Source organism: Hemitrygon akajei, chromosome 3 (assembly GCF_048418815.1).
Source record: "Hemitrygon akajei chromosome 3, sHemAka1.3, whole genome shotgun sequence".
Taxonomy (NCBI): Eukaryota; Metazoa; Chordata; class Chondrichthyes; order Myliobatiformes; family Dasyatidae; genus Hemitrygon; species Hemitrygon akajei.
Window position 1 is genome coordinate 209573630 of NC_133126.1, and position 27887 is coordinate 209601516.

At 42.0% G+C, this 27887-nt stretch overlaps 1 protein-coding gene across 1 annotated transcript; it reads left to right on the forward strand.

Moving 5' to 3' along the window:
- On the forward strand, positions 1–27887 carry LOC140724682 (extracellular calcium-sensing receptor-like). Its single transcript, XM_073039107.1, has 6 exons — positions 1–143; positions 11616–11907; positions 16774–17610; positions 21307–21534; positions 26758–26881; positions 26980–27887. Exons 1-6 carry the CDS (start codon positions 1–3, stop codon positions 27885–27887), a joined length of 2532 nt encoding a protein of 843 aa, XP_072895208.1.

Here is a 27887-nt window from a genome sequence, read left to right on the forward strand (position 1 = left end):
ATGTGCAAACTGCGAGGAAAATTCAGTCGCGGCGTTTCTCAACTCGGAGATGTCATGCTGGGAGGTTTATTCCCCATACATTTTAGAACGGCTCCAGTGTACAATACATTTCGATTTCAACCTCAACCGGTTCGCTGCCTTCAGTAAGTAAATTGATCAGTTATATTAAACTCCTACCCTCACGAAAGGATTGATTCACTGGTATGCTGCAATATTCTTTCTCAAATAATTCTGAAGTTGCCATGAAACTGTATCGTCATTTGAAGCAGCACCTAGGAGGAGCGGGATTAACAGCTGACACCATAGTTTAGCACTTAGCGAGTCGTTATTACAGCTCGGAGCATCGGAGTTCGGAGCTCAGCCCCCGTCTCCGTCTGAAAGGTGTAAGTACTTCTTCCCTGGGATGCGTGCGGGCTGTTTTGGTTTCCACCAACTTTAATAAGATCACCAGTTAGTAGGTTAATTGGTTGTTGTAAATTGTAATTTTATTAGTTAGATTGAAATCGCTGGTTTTCTGAACGGTACCGCCCCGCGACGTACCACTATATAAATAAGTAAATAAATAAATGATAGATAGATAGATAGATAGATAGATAGATAGATAGATAGATAGATAGATAGATAGATAGATAGATAGATAGATAGATAGATAGATAGATAGATAGATAGATAGATAGATAACACAAAAATACAACTCTAAATAAATGAATGTCAAATGCTGCAACGTTACAAATCTTATCAGCGGCATCGTAGAAACCGGAATTATGATACTGTAGTCATTTGTGAGACTTGACTGAAGGAGGGTTGGGACTGGAAGCTCAACGAGACCCCATTGTTTTAGACGCCACAAAGCGGGAAAAATGAAGGGAGGCGTTCCTAGTCAAGGACAATATCACAGCAGTGCTCAGTCAGGACAGACTGGAGAAATCGCCTAGTGAGGCGTTGTGGTTGGAACGGAGTACCTGTAATAGATAACGATATCACCACGTTAATGGGATTACAGACTACTCAGCAATCCGATGGATTTAGATGAGCACATTAGTAGGGAGAGTGCTGACTGTTGCAAGAAGCATAGGCTGTTACTACTCAGTTCCAACCATAACGCCTCACAAGACGAGCTCCCCAGTATGTTCTCACTGACACGGCCGTGACTTTTAACTTTGCACATATTAGCTGGGAATCCCATGCTATAAAAGGACTAAATGGGCTAGAATTTTTCAGATGTGCTCAAGAAGTTTTCTTAATCAGCACATAGAAGACCCAACGAGAGAGTGTGTGATACTTGATCTGCTATTGGGGAACTAGAAAGGGCAAGTGATCATAATATAATTAAATTCATACTGTAATTTGAGAGGAGGAAGCAGAAGTCACATGTACCAGTATCGCAATTGAATAAAGGGAAGTGCAGAGGTATGAGAGACGAGCTTGCCCAGGTGGATTGGACGATGATACCAGCGGGGATGACGGCTTCTTGGAATATTTCACAGGACGCAGGATAGATATGATCTCCAGGAAAGGAAGTTCTCAAATGGAACGGGTAGTCATCCATGGCTGACAAGGGAAGTTAGGGAAACGTAGCAAAATTGAGTGGGAAGTTGGATGATTGGGAATCTTTTAAAATCCAACAAACTGCATCTACATAAGCTCTAGGAAGGGAAAAGACGAAACATGAGGGCAAACTAGCCAATAATATAAAGGAGGATACTAATTTCTTCAGTTATATAAAGACTAAAAGTGCAGTGAGAGCTGATATTGAGGTAGTAATGGGGGTGGAGTGGGATTAAAGAAATGGCAGATGTACCTAATGGGCTATTTGCATCAGTCTGCACTGTGGAAGACACTAGCTGTGTGCCAGTCGTCTGTGAGTATCAGGGAGCAAAAGTGAGTGTAATTGCTATTACAAAGAAAAAATTGCTAGGTAAACTGAAAGGTCTGAAGGTGAGGAAAGTCACGTGGTTTAGATGGATTGTATAACAGAGTTTTGAGAAAAGTTGTTGAAGAGCTACCAGATGTTTTGGTCATGATCTTTCAAAAATGTTTGATTATGGCAGGGTCCCGGAAGACTGGAAAATTGCATAAGCCGCTCCACATTTTAAGAAGACAAGAGAGATAAAATTATAGGCCAGATAGCCTAAACTCAGTAGTTAGGAAAGTGCTGGAGTCTGTTATTAAGGACGAGGTTTCGGGGTACTTAACGACTAATGATAAAATATGTCAATGTCAGCATGGTTTCTGTGAAGGGAAATCTTGCCTCACAAGTCTATTAGAACTCTTCGGGAAATTAACAAGCAGGGTGGCCAAAGGAAAGGCAGTAGATTTCATTTACTTGGATTTTCAGAAGACATTGGATAAGGCGCCGCACCTGACGCTGCTTAACAAGATAAAAATCCTCTGGCGTTACAGGAAAGATACTGGCATAGATAAAGGAATGGCTGAAAGGCAGATGGCAGCGAGTGGGAATAAAGGGAACCTCTTCTAGCGGCTGTCAGTGACTAGTGGTGTTCCTTAAGGTCAATATTGGGACAGTTACTTTTCACATTGCTGTCAATAATTTGGATAATGCCATGGATGGTTTTGAGACAATGATTGCGCATGATATGAAGATGGGTGGGGGAAGATAGGTAGTACTGAGGAAGCAATATGATTGCAGCAGGCCTCAGACAAATTGGAAGAATGGGCATTAAAGTGGCAGATGGAATACAGTGTTGGGAAATGTATGATAATGCATTTTGTTGAAAGGAACAATCGTGCGGACTATTATCTAAATGGAGAGAAGCTTCGAACACCAGAGGTGCGGAGGGACTTCGGAGACTGTAATTTACATGTTGAGTCTGTGGTAACGAGGGCAAATGCCACATTGGCATTTATTTCAAGGGGGATAGAATATAAAGCCATGAAGATAATACCGAGCATTCATAAGACTGTGGTCAGGCCGCACCTGCAGTATTGTAAACAGTTTGGAGCCCATTATTTGAGAAAGAATGTGTTATCATTGGAGAGAGTCCGAAGGAGTTTCTTATGGATGATTCCAGAATGGGGGGATTGGCATATGAGGAGCGTTTAGTAGCTTTGGGCCTGTACTCTGAAATTTAGAAGAATACGGGGCGGGGTGTGGGGGGCGAGTGGATCTCATCGAGGACTATTGAATGTTGAAATGACTAGATAGGGTCGAAGCGGAGAGGATACTTCCTCTGATGGGGTCGTCCAGAACTACAGGGCACAGCCTCAAGTTCGAGCGTGACATTGTGGAACAGAGATAAAGAGATTTTCTTTTCGCCAGGGAAGGTGGATCTGTGAAATGCTCTGCCACAGACACCGGGTGGAGGCCAGGTCCGTGGGTACAATTAAGGCAGAAGTTCATAGTTTTCTGATCGGTCAGAGCATCAAAAAATGCGGAGAGAAGGCAGAAGTATGGAGTTAAGTGCGATCCGGGATCAGTCATGATAGAGTGACAGAGCAGACTCGATAGTCTGATTTGCCTAATTCTGCTCCTATGTTGTATGGTCTTATGGTGACAGAAGATTGTGCTGGTGAGCACTTTCCATCTCGTGATCACTGTGCCATTATTTTCAAAGTCAATATGCAAACAAATAAGTTTGCTTCCCGAGGTCAGATTCTAAATTGGAGAACGGTCAATTTTTATGGTATCAGAAAGGATCTGGAAAGAGTCGATTAGGACAGGCTGTTCGCTGTCAAAAGTGTACCTGGTAAGTGGGGTCCTCATAAATGAAATTTGGAGAGTACAGACCTTGTATGTGCCAATCAAAATAAAAGACAACCTAGGTTTTTAATAGATATCGAGGTTCTGGTTAAGAGCAAAAAGGAGGTACATAGCACGTATAGGTGGATAGGAATATATGAGGTGCTTATGGAGTATAGAAATGCAAGATAATACTTAAGAAAGAAATCAGGAGGGCTAAAAGAAGTCATGATGTTGCCTTAACAGGCAAGTGAAGGATAATCCCAGGGGGTTCTGAGGTGTGCTAACAAGAAAAGGATTGCAAGCGATAAAGTTGTTCCTCTTGAAGATCAGAATGCAATCTACGCATGGAATCAAAAGAGATGGTGAGGGATATTAAATATATATTTTTGTGTCTGTATTTACTAAGGATATGGTCACAATGTCTATAGAAGTAATGCAACTTCAATGTAGGCGTCCCCGGGTTACGAACGAGTTCAGTTCCTAAGTCCGTCTTTGTTGGATTTGTATGTAAGTCCGAACAGGTACATCCAGTATTATTTAGCCTCAGTTAGTCAAACATTTGTCTTAGTATATCGTATATATTTCACCTTTCTATGCGTATAAAACACTTAAGAAACATATATATTTCATTAATTAAACCATTGCATTGCTTTGTAATAATTGTAGCTTTCATCGGGGCAGGGCCTTTCACATCCTCCATTATTCTCACCTTATTCTTTAAAATTCTTCCGATCGTTGACCGACTACAGCCTAACGCTTTTCCAATGACCGATGGCATTTCACCTCTTTCTGATCGCTTTACAATCCACTTTATTTTCACTTGTGATTGTTTTCTATCAACGGAACAGAAACACTGCTGATTCAGCAGCAGCCGTGGTCGGCAGGTCCTGAGCTCCCCCGGGTGCTAACGTCCACTCGCACTGAGACAGGTTAAATGGGACAAGTGGGGGCGGTGCTGAATGGAAAAACGGGATCAGGGTGAATCTTCCTAAGCAAAATTTAAGCCAAATACAAAGTTACACAGCTCAACACAATGTTAACGGCAACGTGATCTGACTTAAAATGGCGGAAGGCGTTCTCCTTCTCCGAGCCGACGAATTTTTAATATAATAGGCTTTATGGCAGGCCGTTCGGAAGTACGAGTCGTTCGTAAGTCGGGCGATCTGAACACGGGAACAAAGCCGTATGTGTTTGCTTTCTTTAGGCAATCTAAGATGGATAAATCACCAGGGCTTAACAGTGTGTTCTCTCGGACCCTGTCAGAGAAACGTGCAGAAGTTCCAGCGCACAAGCAGTGATATTTAAATCATCATTAGTGGGATGCTGGTGGTTTTCAGGATAGCCAATGTTATTCTGTTGTTTCAGAAAAGCTCTAAACATAAAGCAGGAAACTATAAGCTGGTTATTTGAAGGTATTCTAAGGGACCCGATATATAAGTACTTGGATAGACTTGAACAGATTAAGGATCATCAGTATAACTTCGTGTGTGGTAGCTAATGTCTAAGCAATTGTGCAGTTTTGCAAGCAAGTTACCAGGAGGGTTGATGAAGGCAAAGCAGTGGATATTCTACACATGGACTTTTACAGGGCATTAACAAGGCACCACCTGTGAGGTCGGTCGAGATTTAGTCACGCGGCATTCAATATGAGGTAGTAAACTGAACTAGACATTATCTTTGTGGGAGGATCTGGACAGTTGAAGTAGTTGGTTGCAACTCTGAATGGAGGTCTGTCACTAGTGTAGTGGCGCAGCGATCGGTATAAGGTCTGTTGTTTTTTGTTGTCTTACCCTTACCATAACCCTAACCTTAACGATCTGGATAAAAATGTCGTTATCAGTAAACTTTTTTTTATTCAATATTCAATTTAATTACATAGAATAATATCTATCCTCCCCCACCCCTTAACCTTTCCCCCCCGTACATAGCCCTACCTAAAAACAACAGGAAAAAAAGGAAAGAAGAAAGAAAGAAAAACTGCCTGGATATCGGAAGGTCTCCACATGTTCCATGGGATTCAAAATAAATTTAATATATGTATTTGTTTCTTTCCTCAGAGGACCAACAACTTTATCATCGGAGTACCTATATATACAACCCTATCTTTTGTAGATAAGGGCACCAAATACTCAAACATGTATCAAATTTACTCCTTAAATTATAAGTATTTTTTTCAAGTGGAATACAGCTAAATATTTCATTATTCCAATGATCCATACTTAAATACGAATCCGATTTCCAAGTAACTGCAATAGCCTTTTTGGCTACTGCCAATGCAATTTTTATAAATTCTTTCTGATATATATTCAATTTAAGTTTCGGTTTTATCCCTTCAATGTCACCTAATAAAAATAATATTGGGTTATGCAGAAGTTGTGTTCCAATAATTTGTTCCAATAAAACTCTTAAATTTATCCAAAAAGGTTGAATTTTGAAACAAGACCAAGTAGAATGTAAGAAAGTACCAATTGCTTGATTACATCGAAAACATTGAGCAGATAAGTTTGGGTTTAATCTATTTATTTTTTGCGGTGTAATATATAATTGATGTAAAAAATTATATTGTACTAATCTGAGTCGAACATTTATTGTATTTGTCATATGTCTTGACCAACTTGTTTCATCAATACTAATATTCAAATCCGTTTACCATTTTTGTCGATTTATGGATTCCTTGTTTAAGTGTCTGTTTTTGAATCAGATTATACATTAAAAAGTTTTTTTAATTTTTCATTTTTGAAGTAAAGTTTCAATTTCATTAGGTTTCGGCAATAACATTGTTTGACCCAGTTTATCTCTTAAGTAAGCCCTTAATTGAAAATAACAAAAAAAAGTGTTATTTGATATTTTATATTTATTCTTTAATTGTTCAAATGACATCAATATACCTCCTTCATAACAGTCTCCTATACATCTAATCTCTTTTTGGTACCAATTATATAAAAGTTGATTATCCATTGTAGAAGAAATAAGTCTATTTTGAATCAGAGGTCTCCTTGCTAAAAAAGATTTCTTTATTTCATCATCAACATTTATCTTATTCCATATATCAATCAAATGTTTTAATATAGGAAATTCCTTCTTTTCCCGTATCCATTTAGGTTCCTATTTATATATAAATTCTTCCCATGTATTTCCCTCCTATCTTATCTAACTCTATTCTAATCCATGCCGGTTTTTCTTCGTCAAAAGAAGATGTAATAAATCTAATTTGATTTGCTTTATAATAATTCTTAAAATTTGGAAGTTGTAACCCTCCTTAAGTCAAATTTCCATGTCAACTTTTCCAACGATATTCTTGACATTTTACCTTTCCAAAGAAATTTCCTCACACATTTATCTAACTCTTGAAAAAACTTCTGCAGCAATTTTATTGGCAGTGTTTGAAATCGATTCTGTAATCTAGGAAATACATTCATTTTTACAGAATAAACCCTACCCACTAATGTTATTGGTAACATCATCCATTTATCAAGATCTTCTTGAATTTTTTCAATAGTGATAAATAATTTAATTTATATAAATTCTTTATATAATTATCAACTCTTATACCTAAATATTTTATACCATTTATTGGCCATCTAAATTGATTTGCTAATCGACATTGACTATAGTCTCCTTTAGTAAGGGGTAAAATTTCACTTTTATCCCAGTTTATTTTATACCCTGATACTTTCCCATATTCTTCCATTCTAGAAGATAATTTATGCAACGAATGCAATGGGTTTGATAAATAGATCAAAACATCATCAGCAAATAAATTAATCTTATATTCCTCCCGATTAACTCTAAAACCCTTAATATCTGAATCAGTTCTAATTAATTCAGCTAATGGTTCTATCGTCAGTACAAATAAAACAGGTGATAATGGACAACCTTGTGTAGTTAACCTTTTTAACTGCAATGGTGTTGAAATTTGGCCATTTGTCACTACTTTAGCGTTGGGATTAGTATTTAAGGTTTTAATCCAGTTTATAAAAAGTACTCCTAACCCATATTTTTCCAATACTTTAAAAAAAAATCTCATTCCAATCGATGAAATGCTTTTTCTGCATCCAAAGCTACTGCCAAAGCTATTTCCTCCCTCTTTTATGCAAAATGAATTATACTAAGTAACCGAGTTACATTATGTACCGATTGTCTATTTTAATAAATCCTGTTTGATCCATATGTATTAATTTTGGTAAATATTTAGATAATCTACCAGATAAAATTTTTGCTATTATTTTATAATCCGTATTCAACAAAGAAATAGGCCTATATGATGCTGGTTTTAAAGGATCTCTATCCTTTTTTTGGCAACACTATTAAAATCGCTGTCGAAAAAGATTCTGGACGTTCATGTGTTCTTTCTGCTTGACGTATTAACTCCATAAAAGGAGGAATTAGCAAATCTTTAAACTTTTTGTAAAATTCAGGTGGAAAACCATCCTCTTCTGGAGATTTATTACTCTGAAGTGATCCTAAAGCTTCTTCAACCTCTTTTAATGTAAAAGGCATATCTAACCCCTTCTGTTCTTCCAAACTCAATTTTGGGAGAGTTATTTGTGATTAAAATCTTTCTATCTCATTAACATCATTTTGTGATTCCGATTGATATAATGCAGAGTAAAAACTTTTAAAGGTTTCGTTAATTTCTGAAGGTTTGTAAGTAATTTTATTTGCGCTTGTTCTAATTGCATTTATCGTTTTGGAAGCCTGTTCTGTTTTCAACTGCCAGGCAAGAATCTTGTGTGATCTCTCACCTAACTCATAATACCTCTGCTTAGTTCTCATAATTGCTTTTTCTGTTCGATATGTCTAAAGCGTATTATATTGTAGCTTCTTATTGACGTTGTCTTCGTTTTTCTTCTGTCATATGCCTTTGAGATTCTTTTTCTAATTTTGTAATCACTTTTTCCAGTTGGTTTAGTTCTACCATATATTCCGTCTTAATTTTAGAAGTATAACTTATTATCTGACCCCTCAAATATGTTTTATCGCTTCCCATAATACAAATTTATCATCAACTGAATAAAAGTTTGTATGCAAAATAATTGAATCTGTTTTTCATAAAATCACAAACATCTTGACCTTTTAATAATATTGAATTAAATCACCATCTATAAGTCGATTCCTCCTTATCCATCATCATTGTCATTGTTAAAGGAGAATGATCTGACAATATTCTCGCTTTATATTCCATATTTTTCACTCTATCCTGAATATTCGTTGATAATAAAAAAGAGAAAAATAAATAAATAGATAGATAGATAGATTAATTGCAGTGTACGTATGTTGAATCGGTTAATAATGGCCCAAAAAAGCAGAAATAATATATATAAAAGTGAGGTCATGTTCACGGGTTCAATGTCCATTTAGGAATCGGATGGCGGAGGGGAAGAAGCTGTATTTGAATCGCTGAGTGTGTACCTCCTACCTGATTGTAACAGAGAGAAAACGGCATGCTCTAGGTGAAGGAGGTTCTTGATAAAGGTCGCTGACTTACTGAGTCACTGTTCCGTGAAGATGTCCTGGGTACTTTGTAGGCTATACCCAATGTGCAGCGGACTAAATTTACAACCCTCTGCAGCTTCTTCCGGTTCAGTGCAGCAGCATCCCCTCCCCCATACCAGACAGTGATGTAACCTGTCAGAATGCACACCACGGTACAGTTATAGATGTTTTTGAATGTATTGTTGACATACCAAATCTTTTCAAACTCCTAATGAATTATAGTCGCCTTCTTGTCTTCTTTAAAATGGCATCGACATGTTGGAAAGAGGATAGGTCCTCAGAGATCTTGACACCCAGGAACTTGAAACTGCCCACCCTCTCCACTTCTGATCCCTCTGTAAAGATTGGTATGTGTTCCTTCGTTTTACCCTTCCTGAAGTTCACAATCAGCTCTTTCGACTTACTGACGTCGCGTGCAAGGTCGTTGTGGCGACACAACTCCACGACAACAAGATCTGCGATGTACTGAGCAGTGAAGAAGATTATCACGGCTTGCAACGGAAACACGAGAAAATATGCAGATTCTGGAAATCCAAGCAAGACACAAAGAGTGAAAAGTCCTGACTGAGGATCCTGATGAAGGGTCTCTGCAGAAACGTCGATTGTTTACACTTTTCCATTGATACTGCCGCGCCTGCTAAGCTCTTCCAGCATTGTGTGTGTGTGTGTGTGTGTGTGTGTGTGTGTGTGTGTGTGTGTGTGTGTGTGTGTGTGTGTGTGTGTGTGTGTGTGTGTGTGTGTGTGTGTGTGTGTGTGTGTGTGTCGCATGGATTGCAGCGGTATTTGAACCAGTTAGGAAAAGGGGCTGAAAATGGCAGACAAAATTTAGTGTAGATGAATATGAATTGTTGTATTGTACTTCGGTAGGACGAACCAGATTCGTCTTACACAGAGAATGTAATGGCTCTGTGGTAGATCAAAAGGATCTCGGAATACAGGTCCATAATTCATTGACAATTGTGTCACAGGTTGATAGTGTAGTAACGAAAGCTGGTGTATAGTCTTTCACAGATAAAAGTATTAAGTACAAGAGATAGCATGTTATGATGAAATTGTATAAAATATTGTTCAGGCCAGATTTAGAAAATTTTGTGCAATTGTTGTCACCTACCTTGAGGAATGTTGCAAATAAGTTTGAAAGAGTATGAAGAAAATTTAGAAAGATGTTATGGGCTCTGGAGGACCTAACCTTTATGGAAAGAATGAATAGGTTAGATTTCTACAAGTAAGGATTTCGGGTTTAACACGTGTTTTCTCTCTTTTTAAGGGGTTATTAAACTGCAGTGCTGCGTCCTAGTAAGTATCCATTGAAGCATTTTATTGCCTTATTCATAATCAAAGTTCAAAGTAAGTTTATTGTCAAAATACATTTATGCCACTATATGGATGGCATCCGTTAGTCTCGCGAGGAATGTCAGGAATTCTTCTTCTGGAACTTCGCTTGGAATGTCTTGTGTCAGTCTCTCCGTGGTGCAGGCCTGGGCAAGGTTGTATGGAAGACCGGCAGTTGCCCAAGCAACAAGTCTCCCCTCTCCACCCCACCGATGTTGTCCAAGAGAAGGCAAGGGCCGGTACAGCTTTGCACCAGTGGCGTCGCAGGAGTTGCCAGAGCGAGGTTGAAGGCAACGTCGGGACTGCGTTAGGGTCTCCAGCTGCGGATTTGTCCTCAGGATTTACTCCCGAAGCCTTTCCCATGACTGGGTATGGCCACAAGGCAGCGGGGGTTTGAAATCAGAGTTTCCCTCTCCTAGATGGACTGCCTTCCCAGGCTGATGAGTTCCACCTACCCGAAATATATATTACATAAATGCCACTATATACAACACTGTTATTCGCTTCCAAACGGGCATTCACAGTAAATAAAAAGACACATTAATGAAATCCTGCAGATAATAAACCGGATAAATAACCAATGTGCAAATGCCAACAAACTGTGTTTCAGGCACTCTTCATCTCACGTTCACTTCAAAGTTCATTTCATAGAATCATTGAACTACAGGAGAGTACAGCACTGCAGTCCAGGGCCTTACTACACTCCACTTAAAATTCTTGACCCTCCAATCTCCTTTAACATTTCTCCCCTCTTGGCTCAAATTGTTCCGTCTAGATTTAGCCTCCCCTGCCTTGGGAAAATACTGATGATCTGAGGAAAGATGCTCAGAATTTTATAGGCATCCGTAAGGTCACTCTTCATCCTCCTCCATTCCATTGAGAATAAACGCAGCCGATACAATCTCTCCTTTTAACTATGGCGCTCTATTCCAGACTGAACCTCTTCTCCATTCTGTCTATTACAACCATGACCTTCCAGAAACGTGAAGAGCAGAATTGCATATAGTGCTCTGACAGTGTGGACTGACTAATATGTTTGCATGTCTCTCCAATATGATGTCATGTCTCTTACAATATTTACTAGATTCCGGCAAGGGGGGCTCCGTTGGGCGCAGACGATGATCTTCGCAATTAACGAAATAAACAGGAATCCAGAGATGCTTCCCAATATGACTCTTGGCTATAGGATCTTTGATAGTTGCCATGCACATTCCGAATCGCTCAAAGGAGTCCTCCAGTTACTGAACCAGGAAGATGAACCTGAATCCAGCTACACTTGCTCAGCACTCCCAGCAGTGGCTATTGTCGTGGGCGATGCCGCGTCTTCGGAATCAATTGTTGCTTCCCGCCTGTTGGCCCCGTTCAATGTCGGCCTGGTACGATTCCTTAATTTATTGTAGACTGTTGAATGTTCTCTCGCGAAGTATGAGAAGGCGGAGCTTAGTGACAAGATTGTCTGCGTTGCCTGCTTTGAAGCCCGTAGAATAATTTGGTAACACTTTACTGTCGTGGGTTATTTTCCTGCCACTAAGGGCAAACTGCAACTTGCATTGTTAGAAAAATTCTAGGTTGAGCTCCTCCTGCCACTTCCAGATCCAGCTCTGGATCCTGTCAATGCCCCGTTGTAGCCTACAGATCTCTACACTAGCCATAACTGCATTATCTTTCGAGTTATCTGAAAAAAGTACTTGAATCCGAAACGTTCGCCGATTCACTTTCCAGCGAACCACTTGCTAATTTTACCTGCATTTCATGTCATTCGCTACGCAGCTGATAATGTCCTGACACGCAGATGGATGTGTTACCCTATCATAACTGTTCACACTTACTGTCATTGATTGTGGGTTTAACAACTTCTAACATTTTGGATGTGTGATTTGGCTTATTTCATTCCTCAACAGCCACCACTCCACCCCAGCGCTGCCGCTGTATCACTTGCGGTTCCACAGGAACTCTGCGGTATCTATTCGTTCTTGGTGACCTGTCAAAAGTAAAACTCATTTTAACCACACAAAAACTTTCACATTGCAGAGTTCCGTCTTAAAACCAGACGTTTCCTTCTCAGTCTTTCCTTTTAGTGCCTCCGCTTAAACCTACCTTGTCCAAATGGATGGGGTCCGCAAGACCATTAGATATTTGAACAACATTAAGCCATTTGTTCCATCGAGTCAACTCCGCCACTTCATCCTAACTGATTCATTTACCCTCTCAGCCCCAGTCTCCTATCTTGGCCGGATATCTCTTCATGCCCAGAGTATTCTATTATCTATCAGCCTCTGCCTTAAATATAACTAGTGTCTTGGCCTCCACCGCCACTTAGGCAACGAATTCCACAGATTCACCACTCTCTGGCTAAAACTTCCTTCCTCATTTCCGTTCTGAAAAAGCCCGTCTACTCTGAGGCTGTGTCCTCTAGTCTAGACTCCATCACCATAGGAAACATCCTCTCCAAATCCACTCTATCTGGGCTCTTCAACATTCGATAGGTTTCAATGAGGTCACCACTCATTCTGTATAATTCTAACGCGGGCACGCTCATACCCATCAAACACTCTTTAGATTTCAAGTCTTACAATCCCAGAACCATTTTCCTGAAGCCCCTTTGAACATTATCCAATATCAGCACATCGTTTTTAGATAACGGGCCCGAAACGGTTCACAATATTCCAAGAGAGGCCTCACAACTGCCTTATAAAGCCTCAACATTACAAACGTGCTTTTATATACCGATCCTTGGACTTTCTGACTAACAGACCCCAATCTGTTAATTTAGAGAACTTCTCCTCCTCCACTCTCATCCTGAACACCGGAGTGCCTCAAGGCTGTGTGCTGAGCCCTTTTCTGTACTCCTCTTTCACCTATGACTGCGTTCCTGTACATGGTTCTAACTCCAATCAAGTTCGCAGACGACACCACGGTGGTTCGCCTGGTCAGAGGCGATGACAAGACGGCCTACAGGGACGAAGTTCAGCACCTGGCCGCGTGGTACAGCAACCCGGCCCTTAACACTCAGAAGGCCAAAGAGATCTTTGTGGACTTCAGACATGCTAGGAGCCACATCCATGTCCCCATCTACATTAACAAAGCCATGGTGCAGATCAAGCTTCAAATTCCTTGGTGTCCATATTTCCGAGGATCTCACCTGGTCCCTGAACTCCTCCATCCTAATTAAAAAGGCGCAACAGCACCTTTATTTCCTGTGGAGCATCAAGAAAGCTCACCTCTGTCCCAGGATACTGACGGACTTTTACCACTGTACCATTGACAGTATACCCACCAACTGCATCTCAGTGTGGTTTGGCAATTGTCCAGTATCGGACCACAAAACACTCCAGGTTTTTTACAGAAAGGGTTGTGAGTGCCTGGAATGACTTGCCAGGGATGGTGGTGGACGCTAAAACATTAGGGGTATTTAAGACCCTCTTTGACAGGCACATGGATGAGGATGAAAGAAAAATGGAGGGTTATGGGGTAGTGAGGGCTTAGTACTTTTTGTAAGGAGTATATGGATCGGCACAACATGAAGGGCTGAAGGGCCTGTACTGTGCTCTAGTCTTCAATGGATCTATGGATCTATTTTTGAATTTACTCTCCATATAGACACTATTCTATGGTTTTACTTCTTCCACCAAAGTGCATGACCATGTACTTCCGACACTGTATTCCATCTGCTAATTCCTTGCCCGTTCTCCTGATACGTCTAAGTCCTTCTGTGGCCAATCTACTTCCTCAAAACTACCTACCCTTCCACCTATCTTCGTACTGTCTGTAAATATTTCCACAGAACCATCAAATCCGACAACATTATCATTGGCATATAGTGCAATAAGAAACGGTCCCATAACAGATCTCTGTGGAACCCCTCTATTCACCAGGAAAGGCACCCTTTATTTTCACTCTTTGCTTATGAAAATCCATGTACACAGGTTCCGCAGATTCTCCTTTGTCTGTCCTGCTTTTTATTTTTTGAAAAGATTTGTCAAGATTGTCCCTAAATGGACAATGCTGACTACAGCCTTTTTTATCATGTGCGTCCAAATACCCCGAAACCACATCCTTAAAAATCGACTCCAACACCTTCGCAACCACTCAGGTCAGACTAACTGACCTACAATTTCCTTTCTCCTGCCTCTCTCCTTTCTTGAAGGGAGTGACGTTTGCAATTTTCCGTTTTTCCAGAACCATTCCATAATCAATTATGAAATTTGATAATCAATCATAATCAATTATCAAACATCATTACATAAACCTCCACAATCTCGTTTGCCAGTTCTTGCATGACCCTTGGGTGTATGCCATCCGGCCCAGGTGGCTTAAGTAGGTTCAGGCCTTTCAGTTTCCCAACCACCTTATCCCTTGCAAAGGAACTTCACACACTTCCGCCCCCTGATACTCTCGAAGTTCCGGCATGCTGCCAGTTTCTTCCACAGTAACAACTGATGCAAAATACTTACTCAGCTTCATCCGCCTTGTCTTTGTCCCCCATCACGACCTCTACAGGATAATGTTCCAACAATCTATCCATTCTGCCTCTATTTTACACGTTTTAGTTGCCTTCTGTTGGCTGTTCAAAGTTTCCTGATCCTCTATTTCCTACTAAGTTTTCCTCTATTAAATGCGCTCTCTTTGACTTTTATGTTTGCTTTGACTTCGCTTGCTTAGTTATAATTGTGTCTCTTTGCCTTTAGAATACCTCTTCCTCTTTGAGAAGTATTTGTCCTGTGCCTTCCGAATTACTTCCAGAAATTCCAGCCATTACTCCTCTGCTGTCAGCCCTGCCAGTGTCATTCTTTTCATCAATTTTGCTTAGACCCTGTCTCATGCCTCAGTATTTCCTTTTACATTATAGTGATACATCTGACTAGCTTGTCCTTCTCAAATTGCAGTGTAAATACTATTACATTCTGTTCACTCGTCCTTAAGGGTTCCTTTCCCTTAGCTCTCTAATCATCTCCAGTTCATTGCACAACACCCAATCCAGAATAGCTGATCCGCCAGTAGGCTCAACCACGAGCTGCTTTAAAATACCATCTAGTGTGTATCCTAGACATAAATTCCTCCTTTTGTGCTCCAGCATCAACTCAGTTTTCCCAATATACCTGTATATTTAAATCCCCGCATGACAGTTGTAACATTGCCCTTTGGACTTTCAGTTTCTGTCTCCTCTGTAACTTGTAGAACACATCCCTGCATATAACTCCAATCAGGGTCTTTATTACATTTGCAATTCTGTGGCTCTACCCACGATGATTCAACACCTCTGTCATCTATTTCTAGTGATTTGATTTATGTTTATTTTGGCTGCAGAGCCATACACCACCCCCCCCCCCCACCACCGCCCACCCCGCCTACCTGCTTGTCCTTTTGATAAAAACTGGATCCTTGGCGGTTAAACTGCTAAATATAATCTTCTTTCAGCCACGATTCAGTGATGCCCTCAATGTCATATGTACCAATCTCTAACTGTGCTGCAAGTCCATCTATCTTTTCCGTATACTGCACGCATTCAAATATAAGAATGTAGTATATAATTATTATATAATATATAATTATGTGGAGAAATGGGATATTTTAGTTTTCAGTTTCGCAAGGTGCAGTTTAACCTCTGAAAAGATTGGAGATGTTCTGCAATGTTAAAGATGTTGCCTTAATATATTAAACGCAACAGATTCTCACATACCGGAACGCACAGCTAATGCTGCAGTGACTTGACGAGTTCGGCAGCATCTATGGAGGGGAATACACATTCAATACTTCGAGCCAAGACCCGACATCCGGATTGGTCTTGGTTTAATCTGCTGCTTTCTCTTAAATGTTTGATTCCAAACGAATGTGTTTTCTCCAGGTGCTCCGATTTGCTCCCACAGCCCAATTGCCTGTCGGTTCGGGATAGTGAGAAGTGAGCATGAAATGTTGGCACCCTAAGAGTGCCGACGCTTACGGCTGCCCCCAGTGCAATCCCGTGAATTTGATTTGACAGAAAACGAAGCATTTCTCTGTATGTTTCGATGTACATGCGAGAAATAAAGCTAATCTCTTTCAAGCTAATACTTCAACAACATGATTTTAATATTTAAATATATAGCTCTTTTTCAGGCTCTGCTTCTAGCCGAATTTTCTCTGACAGACTAGTGGAAAATTATGCACAACCAAATTGTTTTACCCCGAAGTCGGAATCAATGACTCTCAGATGTTTGTGAATTATGCTTAATGTGTTGAGTAACATGTGTTTCCTCTTCCAGATCAGCTACTCTGCTTCCTGTACCTGCCTAAGTGACAAGAGAGAGTTCCCAACGTTCTTCAGAACTGTTTCTAGTGATGCCGTTCAGATCAAAGCCTTGGTCAGACTTGTACAGCGCTTCCAGTGGCTTTGGATCGGGATTGTCGCTGAAGACAGTGAATATGGTCGATACGCGATATTATCGTTTATTCAAGAAGTTTCTAAGTTTGAGACATGCATCGCTTTTATTGAATTTATCTCTCCTGCAAGTAGCAGGTCTAAACTGATGCAAGTGACAGCGACGATGCAAAGGTCCTCTGCCAAAGTGGTATTAGTTTTCACTTTTGAAAGCGACACGATGTCTTTGGTGAAGGAAATGCGTCTACAGAACATTACTGACATTCAGCTCATAGCGAGCGAGGGCTGGATAACATCGGCCCATCTGTGGTCTGGGGAAACCCGTGAAATATTTTTTGGAGCGATCGGGTTTGCGATCAGGAAAGAGGAAATTCCTGGTCTGAGACAGTTTCTAGTCAAACTCCATCCGTCCTCGGCACCAGACCACCCATTTGTGGATGAACTGTGGCGGGAAGTTTTTGGCTGCATTCCAAAATTGTCAAATCAAATTGTGGACGGAAACGCATCGTTGTCTCCAAACAAACTGTGCAACGGTTCGGAGAGTCTAGAGACGGTGGAAAATACATACGCTGACGTTTCACAGTTGAGAATCTCCTACAATGTGTATAAAGCTGTGTACGCTGTGGCGCATGCTCTTCATAATTTACAATCGTGTACAGACGGAAACGGACCCTTTGTGAATAAAACCTGTGGCCAGAAATCAAACATTTTACCCTGGCAGGTGAGCAACAAGCGGAATATTCCCGTCTGGCAAAAAGTACTTTCTATATTAGTCAAGAAAATTTACGGAGCGATAGCATAGCGGTTAAGGGATGTTTTACATTCCATTGGGGTTCAATTCAAGGATCGAAGATTAAGGATCAACTTTATTTGGTACTGGGCGGCACAAAAGCACAACAGTTAGCGTAACGTTTTCCAACGCCAGTACCAGGGTATAAATCCCACCGCTGCCTGTAAGGAGTTTGTCCATTCTCCCCGTAACACGTGGGCTTCCTCCGGGTGCTGCGGTCTCCTCCCACTTTCTAAAATGTCAAACTGGTAAGTAAGGTTTCATAAGTTGTGGGCACGTTTTTTGTCATCGGAAGCATTGCGACACCAGGAGAGGTTCACCTGTGTTAATTGTGGAAAGGAAGTACCTGTGTGAGGCAGGTGTTCTCTGCTCGGTTTCAGATTTGGGAAGTCTTGAAGTCTCCCAGCCTCCCGGAAGGCCATACCTGCAGCCGGCGTGTCGAGCTGCAGCTACTAAGGGACCGCGTTAGGGAAGTCGAGTTGCAGTTTGATTACCTTCATCTGATCAGGTGGAGCAGGGAGGTGGTAGAAAGGAGTAATATGCAGATGGTCACACCGCGGCCGTGGGAGCAGAGGGAAGGGGAAGTGCCAGGTATGAGAGACTACCCCTTTGGCTGTCCCCCTGAACAATAAGTACACCGGTCTGAGTACTGTTGACTGGGACAGCCTACCTGGGGGAAGCAACAGTGGCCGTACCTCTGGAACAGAGTCCGGCGCTGTGGCTCAGAAGTTTCGGGAAGGAAGAGAAAGACAGTAGTGATAGAGAAGGGACGCACTCAGACCGACGGTTTGAGATGTGTGTATTTTAAGGCAAGGAGTATTGTGAACAAAGCGGATGAGCTTAGAGCATGGATCAGTACTTGGAGCTATGATGTGGTGGCCATTACAGAGAATTAGATGGCTCAGGGACAGGAATGGTTACTTCAAGTGACGGGTTTTAGATGTTGATGAAAGGACGAGGAGGGAGGCAAAATAGGTAGGAACGTGACACTGTTGATCAGTGATAGTGTCACGTCTGCAGAAAAGGTTGACGTCATGGAGGGATTGTCTACGGAGTCTTCGTGGGTGGAGGTTAGGAATAGGAAGGGGTCAATAGGTCTTCTGGGTATTTTATAGGCCCCCTATATTAACAGGGATATCGAGTAGCAAATAGGGAAACAGATCCTGGAAAGGTGTAATAATAGCAGAGATGTCGTGGTGGGAGATTTTAATTTCCCAAATATCGATTGGCATATCCTTGGAGCAAGGAGTTTAGATGGAGTGGAGTTTGTTAGATGTGTTCAGGAAGGTTTCTTGACACAATATGTAGATAGGCCTACAAGAGTAGAGACTCTGCTTGGTTTGGTATTGGGAAATGAACCTGGTCAGGTGTCAGATGTCTCACTGGGAGGACATTTTGGAGATAGTGAACATAATTGAGCACTGGAGAGATATAAGAATAGAGAAGCTAGAAAGGCATTTAATTGGAATAAGGGGAATTATGAGGCTATCAGACAGGAACTTGGAAGCTTAAATTGGGAACAGGTATTCTCAGGGAAAGTTGCAGGGGATATTTGTGTGGAGTTCTACAGAGGGACGTTCCAATGAGACGGGGACGTTATGGTAGAGGCAGGATTTATGAACATTTGGAGAGGTATAATATGATTAGGAATAGTCAGCATGACTTTGTCAAGTAAATGTCGTGCCTTGCGAGCCTGATAGAATTTTTTGAGGATATGACAAAACACATTGATGAAGGAAGAGCAATGTAGTGTATATTGATTTCAGCAAAGCATTTGATAAGTTACCCCATGCAAGGCTTATTGAGAAAGTAAAGGGGCATGGGATTCAAGAGGACATTGCTTTGTGGATCCAGAACTGGCTTCCGCACAGAAGGCGAGGGTCATTTATAGATGGGTCATATTCTGCATGAAGGTCGGTGAACAGTGGTGTGCCTCACAGATCTGTTTTGAGACCCTTACTCTTCGTGATTTTTATAAATGAGCCGCATGAGGAAGTGAAGGGATGGGTTCGTAACTTTGCTGATGACACAAAGGTTGAAAGTGTTGTTGGTAGTGTGCAGGGCTGTCAGAGGTTACAGCGGGACATTGATAGGATGCAAAACTGGGCTGGGAAGAGGCAGATGGAGTTCAACCCAGATCAGTGTGAAGTGGTTCATTTTGGAAGGTCAAATATGATGAGAGAATATAGTATTGATGGTAAGACTCTTGGCAGTGTGGACAATCAGAATGATCTTGGGGTCCGAGTCCATAGGACGCTCAAAGCTGCTGCTCAGGTTGACTCAGTGGTTAAGAAGGCTTACGGTGCATTGGTCTTCATTAGTCGTAGAATTGAATTTAGGAGCCGAGTGGTAATGTTGCAGCTATATAGCACCCTGGTCCGACCCAACTTGGAGGACTGTGCTCAGTTCTGGTCGACTTACTGCAGGAAGCATGTGGAAACCATTGAAAGGGTGAAGAGGAAATTTACATGGATGTTGCCTGGATTGGGGAAGCATGCCTTATGCAAACAGGTTGAGTGAAATCGGCCTTTTCCCCTTGGAGTGACGGAGGATGAGGTGACCTGATAGAGGTGTATAAGTTGATGAGAGGCATTGATCGTGTGGCTAGTCAGAGTCTTTTTATAACCATATAACCATATAACAATTACAGCACGGAAACAGGCCATCTCGGCCCTTCTAGTCCGTGTCGATCGCTTACTCTCAGCCAGTCCCACTGACCCACACTCAGCCCATAACCCTCCATTCCTTTCCTGTCCATATCCCTATCCAATTTTACTTTAAATGACAATACCGAACCTGCCTCTACCACTTCTACTGGAAGCTCGTTCCACACAGCTACCACTCTCTGAGTAAAGAAATTCCCCCTCGTGTTACCCTTAAACTTTTGCCCCCTAACTCTCAACTCATGTCCTCTTGTTTGAATCTCCACTACTCTCAATGGAAAAAGCCCATCCACGTCAACTCTATTTATCCCCCTCATAATTTTAAATACCTCTATCAAGTCCCCCCGCTCAATCTTCTACGCTCCAAAGAATAAAAACCTAACTTTTTCAATCTTTCCCTGTAACTTAGCTGCTGAAACCCATGCAACATTCCCAGGTAATTTTTTTCCCAGGGCTGAAACGGCTGCCGCAAGAGGTCACGTTTAAGAGGCTTTGGAGTAGGTACAGAGTAGATATCAGTGGTAAGAGTTTTACGCAGAAATTGGTGAGCGCGGATAAAATAGGGTCGTTTTAGAAGCTTTGGATAGGTACATGGATCTTAGGAAAGTCGAGGTCTATGGGTAACACTAGTAATTTCTAAGGTAGGGACATGATTGTGGACCGAAGAGCATGTATTGTGCTGCAGTTTTCTATGTTTCTTTGACACTTGAGGGTTATCCCCAGCACGTTCTCGGTCGGTGTTGGTCCTTGACGCAAACTACGTATTTCATTGCAGTTTTCGATGCTTCGATGTACTGGACATGTGAAAAATGAATGTAATATTCATTGCTGTCTGTCAAGTACAGATGTGTGCACTGTTTTAAACTCCAGTCAAATGGAACCTGGTTTAATATAGTTATTTTAGTGATTAAGCATTATTCAATGAGTAAAAGGTTTAACTTAATGAATGTTGTTGTATCTGCAGCTGTTGCACTATCTTCGGGAGGTCCGCTTCACCAATCAGTTCGGAGAACAAATAAGCTTTGATGAGAATGGAGATCCCATCGCTTCCTATGACGTGATAAACTGGCAAGGACGAGTGGACGGTTCAGTGGAGTTGGTTAAAGTTGGATATTACGATGCTGCCCTGCCTGCGGGGAACGAATTTATCTTAGAGGAAAGTGAAATCGTTTGGCACGGATCTGGACACAATGTAAGGAACTCAACTTTATTATCACGGACATAAGTTGAAAAGATTGTTCTGATGCTTTTACAAATGTATTTTCTTTATTCAAATGTGTATATATAATATGCAGTATAAACCAAAAAATCAAAACACACTGAGTAATTGTACGTTGCAATGTATGATTATGATAAAATATTACTATGAGATATATATAGTGCAAAAACAGTGGGGAAAAAACAATTCTCACCGGTTCCTTGTACATTCAGAAACCTGACGGTGGACGGTAAGAAGCGGTTCCTAAAATATTAAGTGTACAATATAATACTCTCCACATCATTTTGTTGTGGGTTGGAATTTTTATTCCTTTTCTCAAGTGTAGTTTTATATAAGACGAAACCATCCGTTTACTCAACACACCTGCCAGAGTTCAGAATCACAGACGTTACTGCAGCCGCGGGACACACAGGTGAGAGTGTTCTGCAGCAGCGTACCAGGGCTTAGAAAGAAACTTCCTCACTACAATCCAAATCAATATACGGTCATCAGCTGATCTCTGTGCTTAAGTTGCAAAGCAAAAAAAGTGATGCAAATTATAAATCTCGGCCCCACGGAAACGGCCCTTCAGCATATCTCATCCATGGCGACCAAGATATTTATGCTCGCTTCCTACGTACAGCCGTGACAGTACACAAGCTTTGAAAATTTCTTTAAGTTCCCTGACTTCCCGGTGAAAGATGTAGTCAAGGGCTTTCATACGGATCCTGTCTTTTTGTCGGCTACGTGGAACAATCCATGTTCGAATCCTACACCGGAGTCGCTCACCAACTCTGCCTACGCTACGTGGATGATTGCATTGAGGCTGGTTTATGCTTCATGGTCAGCTCGTCGATTTCATCAAAATTGCCTCTAACTTTAACTCTGCCGGCAAACTTACGTAATTCATTTCCGACACTCTCTCCTCTTTCTCGATCTCTCCGCCTCCATCTCTGCAGACAGTCTATCGGCTGATATCTTTCATAACCCACTGACTCTAACAGATATCTAGTCTTTTCCTCTTCCAAACGTTCACTTAAAAAATTCTACGCCTTTCTCTCAGTTCCTCTGTCGTTGCCACAACTGCTCTCAGGATGCGGATTTTCCTTCCAAAATAACCAAAATATCCACTTTCAAAAAAGGAGGTTTCCCATCCTCCACAATGAATACCGCCCTCACCCGTATACCGTTTCGCGCTCATCTATTTACACCCCATCCTCTCGCCGTCATACAAGAATAAGGTTCCTTTTACCCTCACCTACCAGCCCACTAGCCTCCCCATCCAGCACATAATTCTCTGCCATCAGAAACTTCCGCAATCTTCACGGGATCCCAGCACCCAGCACAGCTTTCTCTCGATGACCCATTCCGCCGCCCCCCCCCCCCAATTCTATTTTACTCTTCTTCCAAGGATCGCACCCGAAACGACTCTCTTATCTGTTTGCCTCTCTCCACTGATCTGCCTCCTGGTACATAGCCTTCCAAGCGTAATGAGTGTCATAACTACCCCTACCCGTCCTGCCGAATTACCATTCAATAGGTTTCAGTATATACATTTAATGTCAAAAAAGGCTTCATCCCTGATGCAATGTTTTTCATTGAAACATCGGTTATGCTCAATACCTGTACCCAGCTGGAAGCTCGAGTGGAGTTTATTCGTTTTACAATCCATCTGGGTAACCTCCTACCTGTTAGCATGAATATCGATTTCCCGAAATTCCCGTAATGCCAGCTCTCTTCTCCCTCACCATTCCCCATTCTTTTTTTTCCTTTCCTACCTTTGTCTCTGTCCCTACCCATTCGCCCATCTTGTTCTCCTCCACCTTTGGTTTCTTCCAAGATTTTCTATCTTCTCCTATCAGTCAATTCTACAGCCCTTGACCATTTTTCACCAATCAACTACACCCATTCTCTTCTTCCAGCTTCACGTATCACCTGCCACCATGTACTTCTTCCTCCCCACTGCTCAACCTTCTTAACCTGACTTCTCCCTTCCTTTCCAGTCCTGGAGAGAGGTCACGGTCTGAAACTTCGTCTGTTCACTGAACATAGATGTCCAGTGATCTGTTAAATTCCTCCAGCGCTGTGCGTTTTGCTTTTGATTTCCAGCATCGGCAGATTTCCTCATGCTTGTGATATTACTCGTTCTACGAACTCTGTAAGACAGATGCATAACCTGAAGAAGTTTCAATCTTCCGTTAGACGGGAGTTCAATGAAACCCTCTCTCACTGTTCCCCTCTGTGATCTCTGCTGCCCTCCGCCATCTTCGACCATTGTCTCATCTAGACCTGCTACCACAGCCATGCAACCTTCCTGGGATTCGTCTCCGCCGCCAGGTTGTACCATATTGCTTCCAGATCAGTTTCCAAACTTGTCGATTTAGAGCCTCTGAGGACCCCAGGTATTCACATTCAATTGATGCTTCCCCACCTGCTTTTCATTCCATATTCTAGAACACCGAACATAGAAATCTATAGCACATTATAGGCTCTTCGGCCCGCAATCTTGTGCTGAACATGTTACCTACTCTAGACACTGCCTAGAATTACCTTATTGCATAACCCTCTGTTTCTCTAATCTCCATGTACCTATCTACGAGTCTTTAAAAAGGCCCTATTGCATCCACTTCCACCCTGTTGCCGGCAGAGCATTCCTCGCACCCACCACTCTTTCTACGCGCCACTCTTTCTACAATGCGGAGAAATCTAGTGGTCCTGTCGAATCACTGCCACAGATCCGGGATTCTCACTCCTCCAGACGCAATAGATCTCTCCAATACTTTGTCTCTGCCGGATCCAAGTTTTCGATCGCTGGTTCCTCGCCTTCCCCGCGTCAGCAAGGATCGGCAGATGGCTCATCTGAAGACTGCAGAGCCGTCGTCTTCAAAGCCGACGGCGCACTAGGGCCCTAGATTGCAGTCCCTGCTGCCTCAGGATTGAACCTCGATACCGTTGGATGCCCTTAGATTTTGAATTTCTCCGCATCACTTACCGTCCCCGATGTCTCTGGACATCGTCAACACTGGTCCCACTGATCCTGAACGGATTCAAAACCCCAATTCTACCGCCGGCAATGCGTGTTCCAACGATCCCGGACAACTTCGAACTGCTAAAAACGCTGTATCCAACTTTGCCTCCAGCCTAGAACCTAACGGACCGCACGTCCAAGCCGAGAATTAGGCGTTGTCACTGGAACCCTAGTATCAAATTTCCCCTCACCACTATGCAATCTCGTGTCTCTGAGGCCGTACAGTGGACTCTTTGTGTCCGAGCAGTTTCCATCTTCGTCCCACCATAGATACCCTCAACACTCTCCCCACACCTCCTCAGACCACCCTCCTCCACCCTTTGGTCCCAGCTCTTATTGGTGAAATGTGAGCCTTGGATTGCAGACTGCAATCAAAGGCCTTTTCTGTTGACCTGACAGTTTACTGTAGAAGTACTATTTTGTGGGAGAATGCTGCACCAAACCAGACAGTAATTCCGAAAGAGCATAAGTTTAATGTGACAGTGGAATGATTAAACCGGGAGCTAATGGGTATGTTTTTTTTTTCATCCAGTAAGTAGTTAGTATATGAAACGAACTGCCAGAAGAAGTAATTGAGGCAGATATATGACTTGTATGTTTCCACGACAAGCGGGCAGGGAAAAAAAAATATCGTGGAGACTACCCACTCAGCAAGCTCTTCTAGAGTTCCCTTTGGAAAAAGTGATGAGGCTATTAACATAAACAACGACTTAAAACCTTCTTTCCCTATACAATTAATCTGATCAAGCATTCTCGCTAGCCCTCCCGTTCCCATCTTTCTATTACAATGCGCTGCAAACACTTTCAACCAAGTCTTATTATGCATTTACATTTTAAATACATGATGGTATTTATGTATCTGCATACAGTTATTACATATTGGCAGCTTTTCTATTTTTCACAAAACTTTATTTCTTCTAACTTTTCAATTTTTTTTTGTTAGAACATAGAACATAGATATCTACAGCATATTACAGGCCCTTCCGGCCACAGTGTTTTGCTAACAATGTAACCTACTGTAGAATCTGCCGAGATTTACCCTCTTACTTTCTATACGCTCAACTGTTTCAGTCTGCTGTAAGTCGTCCTCAGAGTTAGCAAGATCCTTTTCCCTGGTGAATACTGAAGCAAAGTATTCATTAGATGCCTACGCTACCTCCTCCGAGTCCATCCACTTGTTTCCATTGTCGCACCAGATTGGTCCTCTTCTCACATGGCTATCCTCTTGCTCTTCACATAGTTGCAGAATGCATGGGGATTATCCTTAATCCTACTCGCCAAGGCCTTCTCATGACCCCTTCAAGCTCTCCTATTTTAATTCCTATGATCCTTCCTGGCAACACTAATTTTCTAGAGCTCTGTCAGTACCTTGTTCGTTGAACCTTTCGTAAGTCTTTCTTTTCGGCTAACTTGCTTTTGTACACCTTTTGGACACCGTCGGTTTTCTACCCTATATCTTTTATCTGACTCACTGGAACATACCAGTGCAGAACGTCATGATAATAATCCCTGAACATTTGCAACATTTCTGCTGTGCATTCCTAAGTTTATGCCTAATAGCAGCATGTTTACCCATAGCCCAAATAAATTATTTCCCACATTCTCTGCATTTATCTCTCTACAGCACTATGATAAATGAGATAGAGTTGTGATCACTAACTCCAAAATGCTCTAACACCGAAAGGTCTGATACATGACCAGGTACATTTCTCAAAACCAGATCAAGTACACCCACAACTGCAGATCAAGCACCATGTTGTTGCCTATTGCACCAACACACCACAACAAATTCCTCATACATATGAATATATATGACGAAAATGTTTCTTCTTATTTCGAGATACGGTAGATTGAGGCCCTTCCAGCCTAAAGAGTCCGCGGCACCCAATTAGACTCAGTTGCCCAATTAACATGCTAACCTGTATGCCTTTGTAATGTGGGAGGAAGCCGGAGCACCCGGAGGAAAGCCACACAAACACGGGATGAACAAACTCCTTACAGGCAGCGGCGGGAACTTAACCCGGGTCACCTGCGCTCCAAAGCTTTACGCAGATCAGTATCCTATTACCGCCCCTCTACTGGATAAAGTTAATCTTTAATCCTGAAAGAAAAACTCACAAAAACCTGACATGTCCTGCGATTGCGCATTAAGGGAGTACCGTTCAGTGAGGAATGCTCTGTCTCCACAGGTTCCAGTATCTGTCTGCAGTGAACCGTGCGCTAAAGGTACAAGAAAGGGAGCTCGACAAGGTCAGCCCGTCTGCTGCTTCGATTGCTTACCCTGTTCTGACGGAGAGATTAGCAATCAAACAGGTAAAGTACGCTGATCGAATTAGAGCCGATTGTATGCCAAAGAATAACAGTGTAACACCTCCCACTATAGCTGATCACATTGCATTTTCCATCCACAGGTTCCACAGAATGTATCAAGTGTCCTGTGGATTACTGGTCGAATGATCGAAAAGACCGTTGTGTTCCCAAACAGATCGAGTTCCTCTCTTTTCGCGACAGCATGGGAGTAATACTCGCGGCCATGTCCCTGTTTGGGGCTTGCATCACGGGAGCTGTCGCTGCTGTGTTCCTATATTTCATAAACACGCCCATTGTTAGGGCCAACAATTCGGAACTGAGTTTCCTTCTGTTGGTCTCGTTAATTCTCTGCTTCCTGTGTTCCATTGCGTTTATTGGGCAGCCATCAGCGTGGTCGTGCGCAGTGCGTCACACTGCCTTCGGGATTAGTTTCGTGCTGTGTATTTCCTGCATTCTCAGCAAAACCCTGGTCGTCCTGATGGCCTTCAAATCTACCTTGCCGTCTAGCAATGTGATGAAATGGTTCGGGCCTACACAGCAAAGATCCATTGTCCTTCTCTCCACATTGATTCAAGTTATTGTGTGTGTGATCTGGCTACTAACTTCACCTCCATTCCCGGCGAAAAACACCAAATATCAAAGTTCAAAGATTATTCTCGAATGTGCTGTGGGTTCCACTGTTGCTTTCTTCTGCGTCTTCGGCTACATCGGACTACTAGCGTGCGTATGTTTGATCTTAGCCTTCTTGGGCAGAGCATTACCGGACAAGTTTAACGAGGCTAAGTTTATAACGTTCAGCATGCTCATCTTTTTTGCAGTGTGGATAACATTCATTCCAGCCTATGTAAGCACTCCCGGGAAGTACACCGTCGCTGTGGAAATCTTTGCAATTTTAGCATCAAGCTTTGGATTGTTAAGCTGCATCTTTGTTCCAAAATGTTACATTATTTTAATCAAACCGGAAGAGAACACGAAGAAACAGTTGATGGGTAGAGCAGAGAGATTATAA

Excerpts from the sequence above, each read along its gene's own strand:
- LOC140724682 (XM_073039107.1), top strand. The coding sequence starts at position 1 with ATGTGCAAACTGCGAGGAAAATTCAGTCGCGGCGTTTCTCAACTCGGA. Across the intron at positions 11,908-16,773 it reads CCCCGTTCAATGTCGGCCTG|ATCAGCTACTCTGCTTCCTG; the intron begins GTACGATTCCTT and ends TTCCTCTTCCAG. Across the intron at positions 21,535-26,757 it reads GGCACGGATCTGGACACAAT|GTTCCAGTATCTGTCTGCAG; the intron begins GTAAGGAACTCA and ends CTGTCTCCACAG.